The 21,914-nt window shown below is 42.5% G+C and overlaps 1 protein-coding gene across 1 annotated transcript in view; it reads right to left on the reverse strand.

Moving 5' to 3' along the window:
* The window catches only part of MUSK (muscle associated receptor tyrosine kinase), a 92,856-nt gene that overhangs the window by 63,781 nt on the left and 7,161 nt on the right, over positions 1–21,914 (reverse strand). The window contains exons 3-5 of the mRNA XM_043515032.1: positions 15,743–15,894; positions 8,732–8,859; positions 8,012–8,153 (exon numbers count right to left, since the gene is read on the reverse strand). Of these exons, the coding sequence (XP_043370967.1) occupies positions 8,012–8,153; positions 8,732–8,859; positions 15,743–15,894 (422 nt within the window). The remainder of the gene's footprint in view (positions 1–8,011; positions 8,154–8,731; positions 8,860–15,742; positions 15,895–21,914) is intronic.

Consider the following 21,914-nt stretch of genomic DNA (forward strand, 5'->3'; position numbering starts at 1 on the left):
ACTTCTGTAAACAGTTACTTCAACACTGTATTGAGTCCTTAGGCTTTTGTTTTTTTCATGTTCATGGAAATTTTTTTTTAGAGTGCGAGATATACAGCACAAGGGCAGAGTACTTGAACCATCTTCTCTTTATACCTTGTCTGTGTGTCTAAAGAGGTACTTATTTTTCCATAGAGGATTTTGAATCTATACAGAAAACGATACTCAAAAAATGTAACTATAGCCATACCAAATGCAAGTACAGCTGTTCTGAATGTGTAATTAGCAGATGCAGGAGCTAAGTGGCTATATCTATCATACTAGGTTTACTTCTGTAATGCATAAGGTTCAAATCCTGCAGCTCTATGGATGACTCATCATTTTTAAAGATTAAAATGACCAAGGGTTTTTTTTTAATTTGTTGAATTTATTTGAACATGTGAGTGCACCATTAATTCCAGAAATATGGGACTAAAATGGCTGTACAGACAGGATTAAATGGATTAAACCCAAATGAGGCCTGGATCAACTCAAATAGCATGACCTAAAACGTCCTTGCAAAAATAAAAAGAAAGTTCCTGTTGCCTTTTCTGTCAACCTCTCCCTACATTGTGTGGGACCAAGGGAGTCCTTCCTCTCCATCCATGGCCTGGGAAAGAAAAAAAAGTCCAACAGCCCCTACAACCCTGTGATCCTGATTCTTTGGTCCACGTGGCATGGGACCTGGGTGAGGGAAGGAAAGGAGGCTATTCATCACCACAGTGCCCCCTGATACTCAGGGCAGATGGAACTAGTTTGGTTTCTGATGTAAATTAAAGCAGTCTTTGGGCTACCCAAATTTATTCTGGCTTGCTGCAATTTCTGGGGACCATTAGATCAGCTGGGAATTGTTGAAATGTAGCATACTCTGACACACACAGGATGACCATGCCACTCTGCACTGCCGGAGATCTTCTGTGCTGTGCTGTATTGGCAGCTTTAAGGTTTCTTTGTTGCATCAGGGCAAAACAAAACAATCTCATCAGAGGCCACAGTCTGTCCCTGGATCTTTTGGGCTGAGAACCAATGATGAAAAGTCTCTGAGACACACAGAGATCAGACAAAAAGAAAAGGAGTACTTGTGGCACCTTAGAGACTAACACATTTATTAGAGCATAAGCTTTCATGAGCTACAGCTCACTTCATCCGAATACAGACTAACACGGCTGCTACTATGAAAAGAGATCAGACAGAGCAGGGAGCATGGCTCTGAGTGGCAGCTGATACTGTGGTCTACTGAAAGCAGAAGATGGCAACAATTTAGGAGCAGGAAGTTCAGTCACAATATGTGGCCCAGATCATGTGATAAGCTGGCCCTGGCCTGAATCCACCAAAGTAACTGTACTGCTCCATTTTGGTGTTGCCACATCAGCTATTATTTACAGCAGATGTCATGTATTCTATGAATATCAACTATCAGCATCATGTTCAGTGGAACCAGAACATGAGCTGGAAAGTCTTTAGAGGGATTTATTTTTCATAAAAATATTTTTGCTGGCCAACTTCAATGCATGCTTTTAATAGAAAGGGCTACATTTATCCTTGGTGGATCCCCATTGATTTCAATGGGCTTGCACCAGGAATGAATTTGGCTTATGGCTTTTATCTGATCCCGTGTATCTAATACATTTGGTACATCCCAACTGTGGTGAATATCATTGTTAAAATCACCTTCTTAAGAACATGCCCCCTGTTAAACAATGTAAAATGCATGCTCGCAAGATCAGCCTTTAGGACTGCAGAAGGTGTGTGTGCTGTTTTCAACTGTATGCAACAATGTGCGCCTGCAGTGTGCTCTACCATCACGTTTTTTTCTGGACCCACCCTATTAGCTGCATCAGCAATGTAGGACTGATGCCTGGAAAAGTATCTCTGCAAATATTAACAGTGCAGTCACTGAGAATACAGCACACACAGTCTGCAAATACTTCTGTTGCATTTGTCACATCCAGGACTGCACAACAAATAAAGGAACAGGCAGGTGAATATTGCATTTTTTAACAATTTTTTTGGCCTATGCAAGTGCCACGTTTATCCAATTATCAGAAAAGGGTTAAGGATTGCGTTCTTGACACAACCAAGGGCCATGCCCTGCCCTCGATCTGCACTGATATAAATGTGAAAGCCATGCACACAAGGACGCAATGCCTGTGTATGCATGTAGAGCCCCTCAAAGTTCTGGGCTGTTTGAAAATGAGATTCTCCTTTGGGACCATCTCTACTGTCCCTGGAATGAAACAATAAAAATAAGCTCCAGTGTGCCATGACATCTCTAAAGAGAGACACAATTCCAGCCCCCTTGCAGTGTGATTTTATTACTACTGGCCATGCTCAAATTGTAAAAATAGTTTCTGCCCTTCTAGTTACTATTTCAGTTTATCTAGCATTGTTACTTCCAACACTCTCCTAACAAATGCTTGTCACTTGTGTTCCTTCCCCCCCCCCCCCGGAGAAGATCAATTCCTGTATCTCCTTTGTTCAAACCCATCTATACAGTTTTTGCTGCATTTAGATGTTTTCCTTTAAGTTGGGTGGCAAGGGGGAAGGGGAGGTTGAATTCTGCAAGCCCTACTTTAGTGAACTGATTTGCATGCCTGTACTGAGTATTCCAGCTGTGGCCTTTGGATCTGAATGTGATCTTTCATTGTATTAGCATGATTCACGATTAAAATCCTGCGTGTTCTTGTGGCTGTACCATGCAGTTCCATGGGGGAATTCCATCATTGCTTATCATTAGTCAATCTCCAACTATTATGAAAACTACTGAATTGTGTTATGATGAACCAGATGTATGGCTGTACACTAATATTGATGGTACAACATCCACAGAATATCAAAGCCAGTAGAATAACATTTGTGGAATTACTTATTTGTCCAATTTCATGGTATTTTTCAAACAAATTATTCAGTTAACATTCTTCCCTCTTATTCACCCAGTTCTACAAACTAGGATGAATTTCAAATTTTGTGAAATTCTTCAAATAAAATCAGCACAATTAATTTCATCTGAAGTCAGTGAGCCAAATTCTGCTTTCAGTTGCATAAATGTAAATCTGGAAATCCCCATTTATTTAAATGTAACTAGTTTGGATTTATGCTAGTGTAAATGACTGCAGAATCTGGCCCAATGAAATAAATTATAATCAGTGCCTGAATCAGGGTTTTCAAGCTATGTGCAAGAAATGTAACATGTTATATTGTATTATACATGCATTAGTTTATTCTACTATTGAAAGCAATGCATTCATGATATATCAAAATATATTTATACTGTTGTCAGAGAAGTAGCAAGAGCTATTGTTAAGGTTCCATAAGCATTTCCATTCTAAAGCTCTGTATTTAGTGGTTCAATAACTTTAGGAAAGTTTGATCCTTGGGGGCTTGGATTCAGAAAGCAGGTGGATTATTCTTCAAAAGTTTGAGTGAAAACTATTCAGCCAGTTTTGAAAATAAGAAAAATAAATTAAAAAAATAGACTTTTTATCTTGTAAAAAAAAATCTTCTTCAAACATTTTTTGAATATGTCTAGTGCTGAAATGTCCAGGGGAAGAAAGCTGAAATTTGACAGCAAGCTAGTCCTTAGAAAGGAAAAATATCTTTGTGTGTTCTGGTGAAAACTAGGTTTGACTTGCCTTTGATTTTGGGGTGGGGAGTTCTTGCGAGCACAGTGCAAATGATCTGGGTTTTTTAATCATTTTTATAAAAATTATGGGTGAGATGCTGGCCCCACTGAAATTAACGGCAAAACTCCTATTGACTTGAAGAGGGAGGTATTTCACCTACAAAATAAAAGTGGGTTGCACTGAAAATGCACAGGCTATGCAGTAAGGCACAGACAGAATGAGGAAGGGTTCCAGAGGAACTCTACCTCATTTAGGCCCTTATCCTACTCTAGAGCTGGCTGACTTTTTTCACTGAAATGTTTTTGATGAAAATAGGCCAAAAAATTAACAATGCGGGGGGCGGGGGTGGCAGCAAAATCATTATTTTGGGGGAGGGAGGCTGACAAAAAATTAGAAACCAACATTTTGGGTGGGGGGGAGGGTTAGGTTCTGGTTTGTGTCAAGAAACAGAAAAAACTTCCATAGGTTATTTTTAGAAATAATGGTTTTATTTTACATTTCTTGCAAAAAATATTTGGTATTTTTTGACCAACTCTATCCATTGTCATTCATTCCAATGGGGGCAGAATCAGGCTCTAAATTCACATCAGCTCATGCCCCCGAACATGGAAGTGCAAAGAACATAGTGTTTTCAGTTTTAATTTAATTTAATTCTTTAACCATCAAGCACTAAAAGTTTTCTGCAACTTTGAGAACCTGATGTTCCTTGGTGCTGATTCAGCAGGGTACTTAAGGATGTGCCTAATTTTAAGCAATGAATACTCCCATTGAATTCAATGGGCACTAGATTAATCCCTCAAGCAGTTAGAAATTTATATGTTGCGAATTGTGCCTGAAACTAATTCCAGGCCAAAGACTGAACCCATAAAATTAGAAGCTCAAGAGGAGCCTCTTTTCAAAATCAGGACCTGCATGATCTATATTTAGCATGGTATTAAACATATTTGTATTACTTTTGGAATGTGCATTTGTTCTGGGATTAAATGTTGACAGTATTCCAATCGTTCTTGGTAACTACATTTTAATATTAATGAATAATATACAGTCCAGTAATTTCAGTGAATGGTTGTATCAAGATATCAGCTAAGAAAAACTATTTTATTTCTGTTAAGAAAAGGTAATCTAGAAAAAGTATTTTCATTAGTTTTCTTACATTAGCTCCAATGGACTGTAGTGAATACACCCAAATGACCTAGTTGAGGACTGACTGCCTGCACCATGGCATTTTAGATTATTATTCACCTGACGCTATTTTAAAATTGTGACATCTGGGGAAAATACTAAAAATAGTGACAACTAGTGTGTGGGCCAGGCCATAAATCAGTCTACTGAATGCTTAAGGGGGTGTGGTCTGTGCACATGCATCTCTTATTAATGTGTGCTGGAGTTACACCCAAACACTGGAATGAGAAACAGATTCTTATGCACTGCAGGATTTTTATTTTCAGATTTTGGTAGCTGAAAAGTAAAACAAAACTAAGGTCTGAAATAGGGTTGCCAGGTGTCCAGTTTTCTACCAGAATGACCAGTCGAAAAGGGACCCTGGCGGCCAGTGCTGACTGGACTGGTAAAAGTCTGGTCGACAATGCAGCGGGGCTAAGGCAGGCTCCCTGCCTACCTTGTCTCCACGCGGCTCCCAAAGCAGCGGCATGTCCCCGTTCCGGCTCCTACGCATAGGGGCAGTCATGCACGCTGCCCCCGCCCCAAGCGCCAGCTCTGTAGCTCCCATTGGGTGGGAACCATGATCAATGGGAGCTTTAGGGGTGGCGCCTGTGGACGGGTCAGTGCACAGAGCTGCCTGGAACACGCCTCCACCTAGGAGCCAGAGCGAGGACATGCCACTGCTTCCGGGAATTGCTTGAGGTAAGCGCCACCTGGAGCCTGCACACATGACCCCCTCCAGTGCTCCAACCTCCTGCCCTAGCCTTGTTCCCCTTCCTGCCCTCGAAACCCCGTGGCCCTAGCCCGGAGCCACCTCTTGCATCCAAAACCCCTCATCCCCAGCCCCATCCCAGAGCCCGCACACGCAGCCAGAGCCCTCAAACCCCCAGTGCCCCAAACCCCTCCCCCAGCCCTGATCCCCCTGCCGCATCTTGAACCCCTCAGTCCCAGCCCAGAGCACCCTCCTGCACCCCAAACCCCTTATCCCCAGCTCCACCCCAGAGCCCACACCCCCAACCGGAGCCTGCACTCCCTCCAGTGCCCCAGGCCCCTGCCCCAGCCCTGTTCCCCCTCCTGCCCTCCAAACCCCTCGGTCCCAGCCTGGAGCCCCCTCCTGCACCCTAAATCCCTCATTCTCAGCCCCACACCAGCAGGACCCCTCACCCCCACACACACCCCAACCCCCTGCCACAGCCCGGTAAAAATGAGCGAGTGAGTGAGGGTGGGGAGAGCGAGTGATGTGGGTGGGGTCTTGGAGAAGGGGCGGGGCAGGGGCGGGACCTCAGAGGAGGGGTAGGGCAGGGGCGGAGCATGGGTGTTCGGTTTTGACCGAGTAGAAAGTTGGCAACCCTACCCTGAAATGAGGTATATTACATGGGTACCTGGTCAGAAGAACCCAAGCAAGAGTAATGAACAGCATTACTTTGTTAGTATAACATACATTAATGGAATATGAAGGAATAGTTTGTGCACGAGCACTGAGCTTTCATTAATTAACTAAGCACTATTTTTTCTTGTTTTAGAGAATGGATGCATGCAGAGTTCTTCGCAATGTGATTTTGCTGATTAATTCTCCACTGGTTGAATTAACAGGCACAAAACAAAATATAATCCAAGCACCCCAACACAGATTCAGACTCTGCAGCTGGCTCCTGTGGTCCTGGAGCTTTACAGTTTAAAACAGGCTGGTCCTGCCCTGTAGGGGAAGTTCCACTGAATGGCACTGTGTTCCTGGAATCAATCAATTCTTCATAGGACCTCGTGGACTTTATTGCTACAAAGGGCCCAAACCAAACAGCCCCAAACACTGGAGAAATTTAGACCTAGATCCAAATATGCTGGGTGGCCACATGTCTGTCATGGTTTCAGATCAAAACGCCAGATATGAACCCTGCGGCAGTCTGGGTCTCTAGTTATAACAAAACACTTTTATCTCTGATTCAGTGTACTGCAAGATCTTTTGATATACAAGCAACTTGTCCGGTGAAATATTAATTGCAAATGTGTTTGCTAAGCAAACAACAAACCTACGTTAACTTGTAATTCCGTGCAATGAGCCACATCCTGCTCCCAATGAAGTCAGTGGGAGTTTGCAAGTAGGATTGCACCCTATTTATGGGAAAATGTCATCATAAGGCTAAATATAGCCTGCCCTGATGAAAACCATGATATAGCCTGCACTGATCAAAACCAATCAGCCCCAAAACTAGAGTTACTGGAAAAATGGACAGCCGCTTTGCAGCATGGGGGTTCCATTCAGAATGGGAAATGCAAACTGGCTCATCTATCGGATTAATCCTTCCTCCACCATTGACTACCATAAAGCACTGCTTGACCTAACTTTCGTTATAGTATCCAAGAAATCAGAATGTTATTAGCTCTTTCAATCTCTCTCTACTGCAGTCTGTTGCTCTCAGCACACTGAAATTGGTGATAATTTATACCAGAGGGAAAACACCCTGTATATGAGTAACTAAACACCACAACAAACAAAATCAATCCGGTATCCAATTGAGCAGGAGGAAAATGTACAAAGAACTGTTCCTTGAAGAGAACTGTTCTGTATTCCTGAAGACTCAACCAATTCAAATAAAAAACAGGAGAAAAGGATGGAAATGGCAGTAATAATAATCATGCTGCAATCCTTTATAGTAAGCTCAGAAGCAGTGCTGCAACATTTTGAACTGAAGACAGCCCTGAATGAGCACTTTCCAGCAGCCCAGTTTCTGGAATCAATATGGAGCTCCAACATTCCCCACCCTGGCCAAGCTAGAAAGATATAGGGTAGAATCACAGTGAGGCTTTACAAACCAATATATGGGAATGGCTAGACAAAGAAAAGGGAGATACATCAATTACTTATTTCTCTGTAAGGCAAGTCCTGTAGTCTTTACATAGCCAAAATTCCCACTGAAGTCAAAGGGTCTGCAGGAGTTGGCCCTCATAAATCATCACTTTCACCATCAACAAGCAATGGAAAAACATACTTGCTGATTTGTGTTTCCTTTGCTTTTCCTTCACTCCTGGACACAGAGCCAATGCTCTCAACTTGAGTTTTTCTTTGCTTGCCCTTCTCTAGCCTTTTGCACCCACTTTAACATATGCTTTTCAATAACAAAATGTAGGTCCCATTTATTTCACTGGAAATTGGATCATGTATGACTGAAAGATCTTTAAATGCTGATAGTCTGGGTATGAGGGTCACTCACCTTCCACATCCATTGTGACAGGTTTCGAATAGGCTATGCCCAGGCTGTTCTTTGCTACACAGCGATAATGTCCTTCATCTTCTCTTTGAACATTATGGATCCTTAAACTCCCTGATTCCAGAACAGCAATCCGAGCATTTTCCTGCCAGAGATGGGAAGGTGGGAGATGGGAAATAGAAAAATGAATATACTTTAACGTGTTGCGTCAAACAATTAGAAACTTTCATTTACAAATGTGGACTCTCCTACAGGAATTATTAAGTGAATTCCAAAATACCTTTTAACAGTGCTAGAAGTAAATGTTCACCTTTGAACAAGACTTACGAATTAAGGAATTTATAGCTAGATCCTCCAGTCTAATAAGTTCAGTTCATACTGTTCAAGCCATTCACGCACCCAATTTTTTACAAATAAGGGAACAATAACTTCAAAGGCTTGTGAATTAATATCTGCAAAGTAGATGAGTACATTTTATTCACAATTAGACTCACAAACTCTTTTTGGGTTAGTTCAGATCTACTATTAATTGAAAAATGAGATAGAGAAAAAAAATTCTATACCGGTAGAATTACCCCTAACCAAAAATCTTGTTTTGACATTTTCAACCTGATATCTGTGTCTCTTTAAATGCTTCTCTGGCAGAATTTACAAATACTTGGACTGATTATGTCATCATATTTTTAGCATGCAAGTGATATTTTAATTTCATTCTCTACTCACCTTTAGAACAGTTTCTCCCTTGATCCAAGAGACAGAAGGTTTGGGATTCCCCATTGTAGTGCAAGGAAGAACAGCCTTTAATCCTTCTATTATTTTTACATTTACAGGAGGACGAGTTATTTTAGGTTCTAAAACAAAAAGGCCAAAATTAAATCTGAACAGCAGACAAGAGACACAGTTCAGATACACTCAATAGTATTCTTTGTCATCAAAAATCCCCTGTCTGCATCTCTGTACAAATAGCCTTTATTGCTGTCACCAAGGCCCAGCCTGCAAAGGTATTTAGGCACTTAAAGTCTTGGAAGATCTGGGCCTAAATGACAGAAGAACCAAGAGAGTTCTTGATAGGCATGTAATTCCATTGAAAGAAATAATTATAAACTATATCTACACCCTAAAATGTTAAATTCAGGTAAACGACACCAAATCAGATACCCTAGTATAAATGATTCATTTTCAGGAAGAGTGAAATTTGACACTGATCTGAATTAGTCAGATCTTGGGTAGAGATCCAGATAACAATCTCTCCGATGCTCAAGAATATTTGTCTTCAGGGTTTTTGCTTTGTCCATTGTAAAGAGAGCATTTACTGTGAGAGTTTGGATCTGGATTCTGACTTCCTCAGTGTGTCCAAATGCAGAGTTTTAGATCAGGTCCATCTGTAATCCAAGAAGAAGGGTGTGTGACAGGAGTATTAACATTTGGATAATCTGAGCAGGCCCGCCATGGGGGGCAAAGAGGGCAATTGCCCAGGGGCCCAGGAGATTTAAAAGGGCCTGGGGGCCCCCGGCTGTCACCGCTGGCAGCGCAATGGAGCTAAGGCAGGCTTTCTGCCTGCCCTCACTCCACGCTGCTCCCAGAAGCAGCAGAACAGCCCTACAGCCCCTGGATGGGGCAGGAGGTCTCTGTTGCGCTGCCCCCCCCTACCCCGAGCACCAACTCCACAACTCCCATGGGCTGGAGACGTTGCCAGAGGGGTCTGCCAGATACTTTTGGGAGCCACCCGAGGTAAGCGCCAACCCCCTGACCCCCTCCTGCACCTAAACTCCCTCCCAGAGCCTGCACCCTGCACCCCCTCCCGCACTCCAACTCCCTCCGAAAGCCCGACTCTGTACCATCTCCCGCACCCAACTCCCTCCCAGAGCCCGCACTCCGCACCCCCTCCAGCACCCAAACTCCCTCCCAGAGCCTGACTCTGCACCCCCTCCCACACCCAAACGCCCTCCCAGAGCCCGCACTCCGCACCCCCTCCCACACCAAGCTCCCTCTGAGCCCAACCCCTCAGCCCCTCTCACACCCAAACTCCCTCCCAGAGCCTGCCCCCCCTCCTACACCCCAACCCCCTGCCCCAGCCTGGTGAAAGTGAGTGAGGGTGGGGGAGAGAGAGCAAGAGAGGGAGGGGAGATGGAGTGAGCAGAGGGCATAGCCTCGGTGAAGGGGTGGGACAGGGGGCAGGGCAAGGGTCTTTGGGTTTTCACAGTTAGACAGTTGGCAACCCTACCAGGCCGGCATGTGGAAGCCCTGGCCATGCCAGAAGAGCACGCCCATCAGCACAGCCGGCAGCTCACTGGGCATCAGCCAGCACAGGTGCAGCACCGCCCAAATGTCAGGCGGACCGCGTCTGCGTGGACATGGCTTGTGCGTACCTGGGGGCCCATTGACTCTCCCATTGATGTCAGTAGGCACTGGATTAGACCAATAGTTAGCAAACCTGGAGCCCAATTTTGCAACCGTCCCATGCCTAAAACTCCTGTTAATGTTAATGTGTTGTCTGCATGGAGACAGTCTTCAGGATCCGGCCCATTAACTCACAGATGCCCATTCATACTCGTATATGTAATAGCAGTTACAAATCTAGCTTCAGATTTTGCAAACACATGTAAACCACTGTAGGCACCTGATTATTCCCACTGAGTTCAACAGGGCTATTCAAGTGTATAAGTATTTGCAGGAACCAGGCCCTAGTTATGAAGAAGGGACAACTACACGCATAGACCAATGCTCAAGACTTTTTGAGATTGTGGATAAAAAAGTCTGTGGTCACATAGTACGATGCGGGCTTATTTTTACTTTGCTCTGAAATAAATCTGGTTACTAAAATACAAAGGAAGATTATGTTTAAAGGATCAGCACTTGAAGGATTGATGCACAACATTGCTAAGAGGGGCTACTTTATTGTTTTACCAAGGGTTTTTTTAATCCCTCATATAAAGCAGCTTCTGGTCCTCATACTCATGTGGAGTAGTACGTCACTACACAAATAGCCACTTTGATTGCAACATGGGCATAGTGCTACTCAAGGTGAACAAGTGTGGGGGAATCGGCCACACTGAATAAATCAGGGCCAGATCCTCAAGGTTATTTAGTTAACTTCCCTTGATTTCAATGGAATTTCGGAGTTTAAGTCCCTGTGAGGACCTGGGCCATGCTATCTGATATGCTGTACTCACATAGCATATAGTACTCAAATAGAACATACTTGTGAGTGCCATATAATTATCTTGTGGAACTCAGGGCTGAAGGATATTCAGCACCATGTATACTAATGGCATCAATAACTAAAGCGCATGCTAACATTAAATAATAAGACAAATGAGATGTAGTAACTTCAGAAAGGAAGATGTGCTTATGGACCAAAGTGTGGCTGGCTGCCCCTGCACAGATGCACTTGTGGGGGACAGCAAAGAAGGGAGACTTTGTCTTCCCTCCAAGCATGCTGACACAGGAGGCAGTCAAACTATATCCCCAGCGTGCCCTTGAGCGCTGGACCATTTAGCTAGTAAAGGCTCGTCATCTTAAAGGGCTCTGAGGCCCGATGGCACACAGAGGCAGTGACAGGGAGAATGCATGCTGTCCCTTTCACCATAAGTACTGCTGCTCAGTGGGCTCATTCCCAGTTCTCCCTCTCTGTGTACAGCTGCACTTGGGCAAAATGCTTTAGGGGACTGCCACTTTGCCCTCATACCTCCCTCCCAGTCCTCCCACAGTGTGCTTCTCACCGCAAGAGCCAAAATGCGGCCCTGCATGAATAAGAATAGCATCGTAGTTACAATAGTTAGACATGCTGTCTGTTGCAAAGGCTAGCAATCCTTGTGCTTCAGGGCACAAACTGATTCATAGATTCATAGATACTAAGGTCAGAAGGGACCATTCTGATCATCTAGTCCGACCTCCTGCACAGCGCAGGCCACAGAATCTCACCCACCCACTCCTACGAAAAACCTCACTTATGTTTGAGCTACTGAAGTCCTCAAATCGTGGTTTAAAGACTTCAAGGAACAGAGAAGCCTCCCTCAAGACAACCATGCCCCATGCTACAGAGGAAGGCGAAAAACCTCCAGGGCCTCTCCAATCTGCCCTGGAGGAAAATTCCTTCCCGACCCCAAATATGGCGATCAGCTGACCCCTGAGCATATGGGCAAGATTCACCAGCCAGATACTACAGAAAATTCTTTCCTGGGTAACTCAGATCCCATCCATCTAATATCCCATCTCAGGGGATTAGGCCTATTTTCCCTGAATATTTAAAGATCAATTAATTACCAAAATCACATTATCCCATCATACCATCTCCTCCATAAACTTATTGAGTTGAATCTTAAAGCCAGATAGATCTTTTGCCGCCACTGCTTCCCTTGGAAGGCTATTCCAAAACTTCACTCCTCTGATGGTTAGAAACCTTCGTCTGATTTCAAGTCTAAACTTCCTGGTGGCCAGTTTATACCCATTTGTTCTTGTGTCCACATTGGTGCTGAGCTTAAATAATTCCTCTCCCTCTCCTGTATTTATCCCTCTGATATATTTATAGAGAGCAATCATATCTCCCCTCAACCTTCTTTTAGTTAGGCTAAACAAGCAGAGCTCCTTAAGTCTCCTTTCATAAGACAAGCTTTCCATTCCTCAGATCATCCTGATCTCCAGATGGGGACAGGAAGACATTTTCACAGCAATGCACAGTTAGGTTTATTATGAAGGTTTTATGCCTTCCTCTTCTAAAGCATCCGGTAGCAGACTCTTAGTGGATGGACTCTTGGCCTATTAGGTTTGAGAGTGTGTATGATCCTCTACATAAAGCAAGAACAGGAAACTGAAGAATATGGCTGTATGCTGTGTAGTCTCTCCTGAGGCTTCACTGATTGTCATGTCTGGGTCTCATTCTCACATTTACGTGATTATTTTTAATAGCAGTGGGTGGGTTTCCTACGAGGTGATTAACCAGTTGGGTTTTCACCTCTAGGTGCCTGGTTTGCATCTAATCAACATATTTTTTTCAAAAATAAAAGATAGTGGCTTTGACTGAAACTCCTTTGGGCAATATTCTATACATATTTCAAGGCCTCCATAGCTTGTTTGGTACGGTTTGGCTGTATTCTGCTTAGAAAAGTCACAAAATTTATCTAACTTGGGGACTGGAGTAGTTCCTGGTAGTGGACATGACTAACTGTAGAAAGACTCTATGATCCCACAGAAAACAATGCCTCATGCATACAGTCTCTTCCTTCCAATCTCTTTTCTCCTGTAGGCTGCCGGTTTCCCACCCCCAATTCTCAAATAGACTCTTCCTCTCAGTCCCTCTCTACTTCCCCTTTACACTAGCTAAAGATTTGGTCCATGACTTTTTTTTTAATCTGCTATTGTCCCTTCAGACTAGAACTATGCACAATCTTTCCATGAGTACAATATATTTCAGGTATTTACAGTAATAAGCTGCTTCAAATTTTTTGTCAGGGGATATAGCTAAATGTGAATTCACACGCCAGTATGAAGGGAAATGATAAACAAGGCCCAGCCTTCTGATTAATACAAAGGTTGCTGAAATGGGGGCAGCTGTTTGGATTTCTTTGAAGTCAATTTTAAAAAAAAAATCTAACCTGCCACCTTGGGGGCTGGGGAATGGTGGGTTACGCCATTCAGTGGGGAATAGGGCACTCCTGTCCCCATCCATAGTGGGTGGAAGGACTGTCATCACATTGCTGTTGTGTTATGGAGATGCACCACAGTGGTAGGGGCATCATTCTGTCCATTGGGGGGTGGATCTTAAGACTAGTCCTCAGCAATTTCCTAGAAAAGCTCCACAGTGAAAATGTCAGCCGGGGAGGAATAGCCTTTTTGATCTGTGAAGCATTATAACAGTCTTCCATGGTTGTCAATCAGGAAAGATAAATCTACCCTACCTTACGGTTTTGAGAGTCACAGCAACATATCATGGAAATTTCATTTGGTGTCTGAAGTTTGGACAGCTAATTTTTTTTCTCTCACGTTTTCCGGCCAGGTACTGTAAGGATTTCTATTATTGTCTGTCAAGAAATAGCTGGGGAACTCATTAAGGATTGGATGGTCAGAACAAAGAACATGGTCAACACATATGCATAAGCAAAGACCCAAACATGGTCATTTATATGCAAGAAACACTGACTACATTTGCCAGATGTAGAAACCCCATGGAAAACCAGAGGTGTGCATACAGATATGCAAAAATCAAAAGTGCATCATGTGAGACTGTAAATTGTCTGTATTGTGCAAAGAAAGCTTCCCCCCCCCCGAAATGTAAGCGGGGGAATAGTCCCGCTATTGTGGGGAATTTTCCTGGCTTCTGTACTACCCCGGTGAAGTGGGCTAGCGAAAGGATCTGAGTCCTCGCTCCCACTTCCTTTACCCAGAGGCCTCCCTGCTGTCGAGGACTCCCCTTCCACTCTCCTGTCTGGCCAGAGTCCTCGTAACCCCAAGAAGGCTGGGCCAGGATTCCTGGGGGGCTCGACCCCCAACCCTGCTGTGGTCACCTAGGACAGGGGCTAGGGTGTCCCCACTCCAGAGTACTCTCTCTGCACTGGGCACTTCTCTGACCCGCTGATCATTACATGAAATTTAAAGCAAATGCAAGTTATTTAATCAATAATTAGTTTTAAAAAGAATAAGGAAAAATGGGAAAGGTTAAAGGAAACACATCACCCCGCTCTGTGGCAGGGAACATCACAGTGTCTCTGGAACGTCAGGGCAATTCTCTGTTCCTTGTAAGTCCCAGGCCTTCTTCTCGGGCCCTGGCTGTGCTGCAGGGATGCTGTGGGTTGAACACTTGCTCTGGTGGTGGCCATACGCTCTCAGGCTCTAAGTGGTAGGACCCTTCTTCCCAGTGTCGCCCCCGCCCTGTCAGGGTTACAATTCAAGCCTGGCCTGCAGAGCCTCTTGGCTGAGGTGTCTCCCTGTGCTGGGTCTGCTGCCCAGGGTCCCCCTTGCTCTCCCCAGCTGCTCACCGCATCCAGCCCCGGACTGCTTCAGCCCCAGCTCCACCACTGTCTCAGCACTGCTGCTGCTCTGCCTCCAGCTCTCTGGGCTGCTTCTTTGGCCCCTCTGCCTCTGGTTGCTACAGCTCTGCTCCCAGGACAGGTCTGTTCTGCAGGATGCTTCCGTGACTCTGCTCCCATCACTGGCCTGCTTCATGGGCTGCTTTTCTGGCCCTTCTGGCTCTGGTTGCTGCAGCTCTGCTCCCAGAGCAAGTCTGCTCTCTCTGGGCTGTGCCTCTAGCTTTGGAGCTGCAGCTCAGCTCCCAGGACAGGGTCTGCTCTCCCTGGGCTGCTTTTCTGGTCCCTCTGGATCTGGCACAGCTCTGCTCCCCAGCTTAACTTAGGCCCCTGCTTTCTCCTTAGCTCGGCCCCACTCTGTCTGACCCAGGCAATTCCAGCTCACACAGAGGACGGGACCTCCCTGGCCGCCTGACTCCCTGATTACCTGCCCACCCTGTCATTCAGGTTGACCTGGAGCATTGGCCTCTCCCCACTGTTCCTAGGGACTATCAGTCTCAGGATCCTGATTCCCTATAGCCCCTTCTCCTTTTAGTACTGGGAGCTAGCCAACCAAAACACCCCCACTGAATGTTAGTAAGGGGGCAACAGTCCCCTTACACAATTAGCAGCAGAATGGAGTCCTAAGTGTCTGCTAGATTAATTCAAAAGGAGAGATCAGTTTTTATCATCTACTCAGTTTAATTGCTTTGAAAGGGCTCCTCCCACTTACTCATTTTCACCTGTAAAGCCCCACAGCTTCTTGCAGGCACTCCAACTCCATTGTCAGCTGAGCAGCAATATACTCCGTCATCGCTGTCCTCTACGCTGAGAATGGTCAGGAGCTGCCCATTTTCTTGTATGCTGTATCGTGTATCAAACAGCCTGCAGGATACAGTGACATGCTGGTAAGAGCAGAAGGTGTACAGTATAAATCTGAACTCATTGCAAGTCATCAAACCCACTTCAAGTTTAGCTTTGTCTCGTGGTTCCTAAAATGGTTAAACTTCTAAATATAACGATACCAATTTAGTAGCAGTTCTGAACACTCTTCTATCTAATCTGTGGTATTTCTATGTCAATCACTGTGAAATATAGGTGTTGAGTATCTAGGACTATTATCTGAAGTGGATACACAAGCACAGAACCTTGCATCCACTTGAATCTCCAGTAGTCTTCACCAAACTGAGTCATATTTTGAGTGTAGTTGAGGTGCATTTGACTTCAATGAGGATTTGTCTGTATAAGACCTACACCTGGTTGAAAATATTTCATCACAGCTTTTGGACAAACAATGTCTTTTCAACTAAATGGAAATTTTTGTGAAAAGATGTTTGTTTGGTCAAAATTGTTCAGGTTTTGAGTAAGAAAAAGCCAAGCAATTTTAAGTTTCTGGCATCCAAAACAGTTTTTTATTTTGTTTTAAACCAGAAAAAAAAATTTTGGTAATTTTTCATGAGGAAAAAAAATTTGCTATCCATCTCTAATAAGGACTACAAGATCTGAATGTGGTTATAACTTAAATGACAACTGGATCTGGCCCATCGGTCTTAGCGAAGAAAAGGAAATTCCTAAGGCCACCACAAAGCTGTGAAGATTTCCATGTTTTGGAAGGAGAAGTGGTCTGCTAGACTAAGTATTGTGTAGCAATGCAAAATTCCTAGGGGAAAGGAAGGGGCTGTTTTGTGGTTTTCCTTGCAAAACTGCAAAATATAACAAACTTTGCAGTCATTTTAATGGTGCAAGATTTCTCCAGATTGCATCAAATATCCTATAGCCATCAGTTTATGAGTTTTCCATCTTTCTGTGACCTTTTACAACTGCGTTCATGAAAACAGCCTTTTGCTTCTGCCAAATGTCACTGAAAGAGGGGTTTTTCTGCCAAGCAGGCTTAAACCCCCAAAGCCTTATTTGCCCTGTTTTCTTTTAATGTTTAAAACATTTTGCATCATAAGTCTAAATTCACCATTTAAGATTTTATAGGCTCAGCTTTCCAAAGTGAAGTTAGATACCGCTAAACCTACCTTTAAGCATAAGGAGCCATATCTGGTCTCAGTTGCACCTGTGTAAATCCAGATTAACTCTGTTGAAGTGAATGAAGCCCAGGAGTGAACTTTGGACCCCACTGAAAGCAATGGGAGTTTTACTACAGATTTCAAAGGGATCAAGATTGGATCCTCAGTTTGTAGCTCTGTAAGAGCCTGATCTTATTGAAATCAGCGTAAGCTTTGCCATTTATTTCAATAGGCTCAGGATCAGAATCTAAATGAGAGCAAAATATAAAATAAGTTTACCAGTAGCATATAGGAGACACAATTGGGATGGTTGTCACTGCATATATAATTATTTATAATTAGGGCTGTCAAGCGATTAAAAAATTAATTGTGATTAATTGCACAATTAATCACACTGTTAATAATATAATACCATTTATTTAACTATTTTTGGATGTTTTCTACATTTTCAAATATATTTCAATTACAACACAGAATACAAAGTGTACTGTGCTCACTTTATATTTATTTTTATTACAAATATTTGCACTGTAAAAAAACAAAAGAAATGTATATTTCAATTAACCTAATACAAGTACTGTAGTGCAATCTCTTTATAATGAAAGTTGAACTTACAAATGTAGAATTATGTACAAAAAATAACTGCATTCAAAATAAAACAATGTAAAACTTTAGAACCTACAAGTCCACTCAGTCCTACTTCAGCCAATCGCTCAGACAAACAAGTCTGTTTACAATATGCAGGAGATAATGCTGCCCACGTCTTGTTTACAATGTCACCTTAAAGTGATAACAGGTGTTCACATGGCACTGTTGTAGCTGGCATCGCAAGATATTTACGTGCCAGATGCACTAAAGATTCATATGTCCCTTCATGCTTCAACCACCATTCCAGAATATACGGGTTCTGCTTGATAATGATCCAAAGCAGAGCAGACCGACACATGTTTATTTTCATATTCTGAGTCAGGTGCCACCAGAAGAAGGTTGATTTTCTTTGGTTCGGTTCTGTAGTTTCTGCATTGGAGCGTTGCTCTTTTAAGACATCTGAAAGCATTCTCCACACCTTCATCCCTCTCACATTTTGGAAGGCCCTTCAGATTCTTAAACCTTGGTTAGAGTGCTGTAGCTATCTATAGAAATCTCACATTGATACCTTCTTTGCATTTTGTCAAATCTGCTGTGAAAGTGTTCTTAAAATGAACAACATGTACTGGGTCATCATCTGAGACTGCTATAACATGAAATATATGGCAGAATGCAGGTGAAACAGAACAGGAGACATACAGTTCTCCCCCAAGGAGTTCAGTCACAAATTTAGTTAATACATTATTTTTTTACCGAGCATCATCAGCATGGAAGCATGTCCTCTGGAATGGTGGCCGAAGCATGAAGAGGCAAATGAATGTTTTGCATATCTGGCACATAAATACCTTGCAACACAGGCAACAAAAGTGCCATGCAAAGGCCTGTTCTCACTGTCAGGTGACATTGTAAATAAGAAGCAGTCAGCAGTATCTCCCATAAATGTAAACAAACTTTTTTGTCTTAGCAATTGGCTGAACAAGAATTGGGACTGAATGGACTTGTAGACTCTAAAGTTTTACATTGTTTTGTTTTTGAGTGCAGTTATGTGACAAAAAAAATCTACATTTGTAAGTTACACTTTTATAATAAAGAGATTGCACTACATTACTTGTATGAGATGAATTGAAAAATACAATTTCTTTTGTTTATCATTTTACAGTGCAAATATTTGTAATTTGTAAAAAATAATAATATAAAGTGAGCACTGTACACTTTGTATTCTGTGTTGTAATAGAAATCAATATAATTGAAAATGTAGAAAAATATCCAAAAATATTTAATAAATTTCAATTGGTATTCTATTGTTTAACAGTGCTATTAGGTTTTTTAATCGCAGTTAATTTTTTTAGTTAATCACGAGTTAATTGTGATTAATCAACAGCACTAAATGTAATATATAATACTATATAATTATATGAATACATAATATATGAATAATTTATTTTTGATAATTTTCCCTTTTTACTGCATCCCTTATGGCTGTCACAGAACAATGGTACATCACAGATTTTTGTACTTATTTTTATTAATCATTCACACAGTGCCATTAGTGCACATGATGCAGTACAGCCAGAGAGCTGAGTTGAGCAAGTAATCAAACCCGTATCACGAGGGCTTAAAATCAGTGGGCACAAGCTGCCCCTGTATGGGACGGTAAAGTACAAAGCAGAAATATAACAGAGTCTGATGCAGTCAATACAGATGCATTGTAGAATAGGTGTGATTTAGTGTATATGTCTTGGAGACTGTGCCAGCCATAGTAGAAGATGCTGTGAGACTAAAGCAGTATTTTTCAAGGATAGCAATTTCATCAAACTAAGCTTTGCAGTATGATCTGTATGCTGGCCAGATACATGTCGTGAGTAGCTACACTTCAGTGGGTTTACTGAGAATTAGACATGTTACCAGAACTGCCCTGGCAGCATTATAAAACTATCTTGGCTGTCTGAATACCAGGAAAGCTTCCACACTACTGCTTCGGTTGGACAATGAAGCAGGAGGTGAGCAAATGGAAAGTTTTTATGCTCAGCTGTTCTGTGTAACCACAATTTAAATAAACCCATCTAGCACACAGTGACATGTCATAACTGCCAATAAATAGTTTCAGGATGTTGATTAGTTGCCTTTCCTAGTTCTTCCTAGGAAAATGTAGGAGTTTACAAAGTAGGGTGAAAGATACAAACCCTAAATAGTGCTCAGGAAGGATGGTTTTATGGCTAAAGCACAGCAATAAAAGTCAGGAGATCTGGTTCTGTATGCCTGTTATTGACTTCCTATGTGACTTTACGTCCGCTTAAATTTAAGTCACGTCCGCTTAAATCCTCAGAGATATTTAGGCACCTAACTCCCATTTGAAATCAGTTGAAATGACCTAGATGCCTTTGAGGATGTGGGCATTAGGCCCTAATTTTCAAGGACATGATTTTCAGAGGTGCTGAGTAGCCACAAAGCCACTGGGTACTCAACGGTACCTCTGATAATCAGGCCCCATTTGTTGCAGAGTGGGCCTCCAATAATTAAGGCAATGTCTTTCAAAAACATAATCTTACCTGCTCAGAGCTTCACTTTCCTTAAGCATAGAAAGGAAATAATGACACTTCCTTACCTCACGGGATTGTTGTGAGACTGAATTCAGTGCTGTTTGTAAAGCCCATCCTGATTCTTGGAGTGAAAGTGCTATAGAAACACGGGGCATAGCTCTCCGCTGGCTGGCACCTTGTATCATCATTTACACATGGGCAAGGGGAGTGGGAAAATACTACAAAATCAGAATGGGAGCATTCTACACTCACCCAGATGTAAACAACCACACAGGGTGCAAAGCAGTGGATTCCTGTTATTCAGGATTCTAACCTATGACCCTAGTCTATCGAGTTTTCTGTTGGAAATGCTACCCAAGTAATGTCTGCATAGTTGAAGTTTTATTGCAGGTCCTAAAGCAAACATGTGTGGCTTTACACTGTGCTTTACGAATGTATTAGCTACCTTGAGTTAGTCGGCCAGCAGCTAACTAAAGGCAGAAAACTCTACTATATATGTCAATGTTCTGTGACCCTAGAAAACAAGGAATACATAAGGAGCTGCATGCAATCTAATTTCATCAGTCCTTATTCTGGCTTTGTTCCCATTGCATTCAATTGTTTACATATTGTTTTGTTTTGAAGTTATCTGTCTGTCCAGTGTCCTTGAACCTTGGCAAGGGAAGAAGCTATCAAAAATAAAATAATTAATATGTATTGTGTGTAACAATTAGCCTCTGTGATGTTTGATTTTTTTACAGATCCATTGATTTGGTTCTTTTCCATTTAGCAAATATTTCTCCCTCCCTGTGTTTGGAGTGTAGTTGAAATAGTTTCAGTTTATATAATGCCCTGTCTTCATGCCAAAACTTTGTATCCACCAGCATCGACCCTGAATGTCAGGACTGCTCTAGAGAAAGCTATTTTGTTTCTGCTGCAGAAACACCAGGAGAAGAACAAAGCAATTGATGTGCTTGGTCACACAAAAATAGGCTTTTTGGCAGTTGTGTAAAACAGGCATGCTCTGTCTGATTTAGTATCAAAGTGATACACCTTTTGGGAAGGTGATTTGAGTTGTTGGAGAAGGAGATAGTGTACCACTTAGTGGGCTTGAAAAGAGTCTGCTTTTCTGTATATTCTCAGAGAGGACCTGTAAGGATTGGGGGTTGGGGATGATGTGACCCCAGTCCTGATGTATAAATGGCATCCCCCAGGCTGTTTCTCCCTTCAATGTTAGTTTTATTGATAGAGAAGGAACTAGAAGATAGGTGGTTTGATCTGAAGATTCTATTCAGGCGGATTTAGGCCCTTGTTCTGCAAGATGCTTGGCACAGCTTGGGGGCTTTAGTACAATTTTTGCAGGATTGAGATTTGGGCTAAAGAGGACAGTTCTCCTGAAGTCACTGAAGCATGAATTCTAAAATCTTTTGTGTGGATATACATATGAAGTTTTAAACAAATTGATAGGGCTTTTTTTAAATATTCTAAAATGGTCACACAGTCAAATCTGCCTGCAATAATGACCTGTCTGGAGTCTCGTGAGTGTTTCTCAGAAGTCATCCTCAAGCAGATCCTGACTAATGTACAAATTATACAATTAAAACAGGTCTCACTTTATTTATATACAGATTATTTTTAAACAAAGTGAAATTTCCCATCGCTGAAAGAGAATCAAGGGAGGATCAAGAATGTGAAACAGAGAATGTAAAGGAATTTGCCTGATCCAAGGTTAAAAGTGGATGGACTATTTTTTACCTTTGCAAGAGATTGTCCACAAAACGTA

Source organism: Dermochelys coriacea, chromosome 5 (genome assembly GCF_009764565.3).
Source record: "Dermochelys coriacea isolate rDerCor1 chromosome 5, rDerCor1.pri.v4, whole genome shotgun sequence".
Taxonomy (NCBI): domain Eukaryota; kingdom Metazoa; phylum Chordata; order Testudines; family Dermochelyidae; genus Dermochelys; species Dermochelys coriacea.